This window comes from Trachymyrmex septentrionalis, unplaced genomic scaffold (genome assembly GCF_001594115.1).
Source record: "Trachymyrmex septentrionalis isolate Tsep2-gDNA-1 unplaced genomic scaffold, Tsep1.0 scaffold2, whole genome shotgun sequence".
In the NCBI taxonomy this organism is placed as follows: domain Eukaryota; kingdom Metazoa; phylum Arthropoda; class Insecta; order Hymenoptera; family Formicidae; genus Trachymyrmex; species Trachymyrmex septentrionalis.
In genome coordinates this window covers 2569415-2573698 of record NW_017305179.1, presented here as the reverse complement: position 1 = coordinate 2573698, position 4284 = coordinate 2569415, and the positions used below count along the sequence as shown (strand labels likewise).

Sequence of the window (4284 nt, the reverse complement as noted above, 5' to 3'; positions counted from 1 at the left end):
GCGCTAAGCCAAGCGCAGCGACACCATCGTGTTCCTTTACGCGAGACCGCGAGTTCCGGGAGATCGAGAGATATATATACAGCAACTGGATATAATATATTATATATATATGTACATATATATGTATATAATTTTGACGCTTCCTTTAGAATTGTATTCCTGTAATTTAAATGCATTTATGCAATTTTTTTACATGTACATGTAAGCTTGTTATAAAATTACATTTAGATAATATTCTTATTATAAATACATAATGTATAAGATTAATTATGCTAAAAAATGTGAATATAATACCTTGACTTTGCTGAGACATTCTGCGTTCCTGAATTATTGCCACGTCTTCTCTAGTCATGGTTCTGCGCAGGTTGAATTTGGAATTAGTTACAAAATGATTTTTCATTGGTACACAATACATTGTTAATATGTATAAAGCGTAGAATAGGGCCAGCCAAGTAATGTAATAGACGTAATAGATTACTTATATATCTCTTCTATACATAGATCGTTACTAAAAATTCGTTTTAATCGACTTGAAAAATATTTCCCAATACTGACATAAAGAGAAAAAATTATATGTATAAACGCATATGTAAAACGTATAAATATATATAATGAGATAAATTTAAATGTGTCGCATACTAGCATGCTAAATAATACTGTGCTACAAAGATTATTTCCTATTTCGTTATAAATTTTAACGATAGGAAAATACTCTTATCCTACATCACAGTCTATTGTTAAGACGTGTATCGATATTAATTTATACAAACCACATAAAAAACTAAAGAAGATGTTAATCTTCTTTATATTTTCATTATACAGTGCAAGGTACTTTCCATACAGAGCAAGCTAATGTAGACGTATACATACAAGTATAACAAGTTATGTTATTCCTGATAAGTTTGTATACTAGACCTATTTGATCAATCACGTTTTGATAAATTGAATTTATCAAATATATCTTGAATTTTGTAAAAAGTGTGCATAAAAAATTAGAAAAAAAAAAATCAAACTCGATCGTGTAATGTATTCGAGTTATTTTGAGAGGCGCAGGGAGTTATTTTGAGAGGCGCAATAGAATTCTCCCGCTTAGAATTGCTCTCTGCAATTTTATTTTCGACATCTTGTAAATATCTTTCCACCGATTCTCGTTTTCATAGTAAAGTTTCGCATGTAGATTCAGTATACAACACAGAGGAAGGTAAAAGATGCAAGAAGGAAAGAAGTAGAACGATTATTCTAACGTGGTTAATGCCCGACGTATTTACTACAAAGACTAAGGAGATCCTAGATAGCCTTTAACCCATATTAACCTATATGTAGCTAATCTCATATGGTACAACAATATTAAATCAATAACTTCTTGGTATATTTTAGAAAAAATTCTCTCATTTTTCTGCGTTAGTTAATAACGTATAATATTGCGTAAAAGGTACTTTGATGGTAGCTAATTAAGAAATTCAGATTATTACGGGTTAAGAGGACGGGAAGATCACCTCGTGTATCCATCGCCCGATGAGCCACGCGTACAGCCCATTTGAATAACAGTGCCAACAGCACCACTAACGGTCACGTGGTGTTCGGGGGTTGTGGTGGCGGAGCCCACGGGCAGGGCCGTCTGGCCTCCTGTAGGCAGATGGCTCAGGGACAAGGAAATCCGCGCGTTACGACCTTGACTGTAACCAGTCAGGACAGATGTGCGACTCGTTTTAGGTGAACGATAGGGAAATTGAAATGGGTCTATGTCCATAAAGTAAATTGTCACCCTACAAGCTTTTCGCGCTTCTACATATATGTGTATACGATATACATATGTCATACTGTATAACGACCACATCATGTATACCAAGAACTGCCTCATATAATGACTGTCTTCACACTGATTCGTTGTATTTATTGTAAAGAAAACATTTTACAAATGAAAAAGAAAGAACGACATCGCCTGCATTTCGTTCGAAAACGTGACAGGGGATTGACTGGATGTTGTGTGCACTATCTTATATTTCGTGACAGAAAATAATTACAGTAATGAGATAATAGATTACATTGTAAATCGTTTGAAATGTAAAAGAAACAAGAAGAAAATAAAAGAGACATACCTGTATCCCATATCTTCTTCATATTGAACGGTTGCTTGGCTCTGCTGCTGTTGTTGTTGTGGTTGTTGTTGTGGTTGCTGTTGTGGTTGTTGTTGTGGTTGTTGTTGTTGCTGCTGCTGCTGCTGCTGCTGCTGCTGCTGCTGTGCTTGATAGGCGGTTTGCTGTTGAGTAGTCGTGTTGGTTGTCGGAGCAAGACTCCTTGATATGTTGCTACCATTACTCAGCACCTACGCAACATCGCAACAAGACGTAATGTGTAATTAAAAGTTAATTAACGATAATATATCCAATTATAACAACGCCTAACAAATTGTAATTGCCGTAACTAAAATCGATGTTCCACGATAGCAAACGTTTTTTACCCCTAAGTCTCTTTTTTTTTTCTTTCTGGTTAATAGCATCCAAGTTGAATGTTTGTCAGAAAATTTGGCCGCTCCCAATCTTAAATTGCCGTAATAGCTTCACGAGGTTAACGATGTTAAAACTATAGATCCAGAAGACTAGAATAGAATAGATAGTGAAAAATCTGGGCTGGTAAGTCAGAGTTATAATAATTCTAATAAAACTATAAGATGAAAGAAATATAATAAATTACATCGAGTGCCTGGAGCATCGCCCGAGCGAAGGCATCGGCGTCATCTTTACTGGAAAAATTGAGCCCGTAGACTTGCTTGTTATCTCGCCACTGGTGAAACGTGACCGTGGCTTGATTGTACTTGAGTCCCTTTAGGATCGCACAGTTGATGACGATTTCGTGATCCTGCAACTTCCTGCCGACTACGCGAAACGTATTGTTCACTTGATGGTGATAGAGTTGGACCTTGGACAGGCCGGACGAACTGCCACTCGGTATCCATTTCTTGTTCACGTCGTCGTACACCATCACCGACGCGCGGGCGGATGATATGCTCACTTCACTGTAAACGACAAAACATCGGTTTTTGTAAATTGGCTATGCATATAAAACTCCGTGGTTGTTAATGTGTAAATAATATAGGTATAAATTTATAAGGCGCCTATATAACTTGGTTGATAAGTACATCCCAATTGTTTACAAGAGAGAGAACGAGAATCGTTTTATCCAGTTGAAAAGTGCCAAGTTGTCAAGGATGAAATTTTTTCAATTAACTTCATTATTTACCTATATAAGAGTAAAAAAATTGACGATTGGAATGTAAAGGAAGTAGGTATATTTGCATAAATTAAAGCAGTTGTTATCTAAAGAGCTAAGGAAATAAATAAATGTTGCACCGAGCTGAATCGTGGATGGTATGTACACGTGGTGCACATATCTCTCACGCCGTTATCATTTTTTTTTCTTCTGCTCGTATATATACGAGAAAGTCACATAATCCGAGTGGCAAAGCGAGCAACAAATCGACGAAATATAGATTATACAATTCTCCAATTTATTTACCATTTACGACTTTATTACATTTCCGAAGTAGCATAGCTACGGGATATGTCAAATTAGAACCAGACTGAAGGTACGTACATATACATATAGTATAAGCGTATAGAACAAATATGATAAAAAAAGAATGCTTTCCATTTAGTAACATCGTTCTATCTTTCTTGACATTGAATGAGTAATAAAGACAGAATGGCACTTGTGTCAGCAACATGCGGAAAGCAACATTTGTGTGTCCAGATACGGAAACTTTGGATTGCCGAATTAATCGTTAATGAAGAAACGACTTTGTGAATATGCGTGAGGATGCGATAATGCGAGTTGCAAGAAGGCGAAGAACGGAGGAGAGGAAAAAATTAACGCGCATTCGTGTACCACGAACGATTATCCTGTTGCCAAGAAGAGCGTTGCTGGCGATATAGATAGCTCGAACGCTGTTGTACATTCACACGCTGCTGCGACGCGGGATCTTCTCGCACCGTTACGTGCGAAGGGCGCATCCTGGCGAACGTGTCTCGATTCTGTGCTTGATTCCCACACGTGGATGAGAAAGTCTCGTAGGACCATCTCGTCCTGCCAGTCTTGGCGAAGGACTTTTCGCGAGAGTCCCACATCACATAATCACATAATCACATAATCACAGCGAAGAGCTTCTTCTCGCAACATTTATACATTTTTATAGCACCGAAATGTTCCCTCACGCCATAATCGGGAGCCACGTGAAATAATGATAAAATGATAAAGCAGATACGAAGGATTGGAAAACGGAGTAAG

The 4284-nt window shown here is 37.3% G+C and overlaps 1 protein-coding gene across 3 annotated transcripts in view; it reads right to left on the bottom strand.

Annotated features, from left to right (window-relative positions):
- The window catches only part of LOC108747519 (protein enabled), a 20336-nt gene that overhangs the window by 2975 nt on the left and 13077 nt on the right, over positions 1 to 4284 (bottom strand). Inside the window, exons 1-5 of one of the 3 annotated variants that reach the window (XM_018485075.1) lie at positions 3886 to 4124; positions 2695 to 3016; positions 2100 to 2326; positions 1497 to 1676; positions 295 to 356 (exon numbers count right to left, since the gene is read on the bottom strand). In XM_018485075.1, coding sequence (XP_018340577.1) covers positions 295 to 356; positions 1497 to 1676; positions 2100 to 2326; positions 2695 to 3016; positions 3886 to 4124 — 1030 coding nt within the window. Of the gene's footprint in view, positions 1 to 294; positions 357 to 1496; positions 1677 to 2099; positions 2327 to 2694; positions 3017 to 3885; positions 4125 to 4284 lie in introns of those variants that run through there. The other 2 variants (XM_018485076.1, XM_018485078.1) reach the window with 2 other exon arrangements.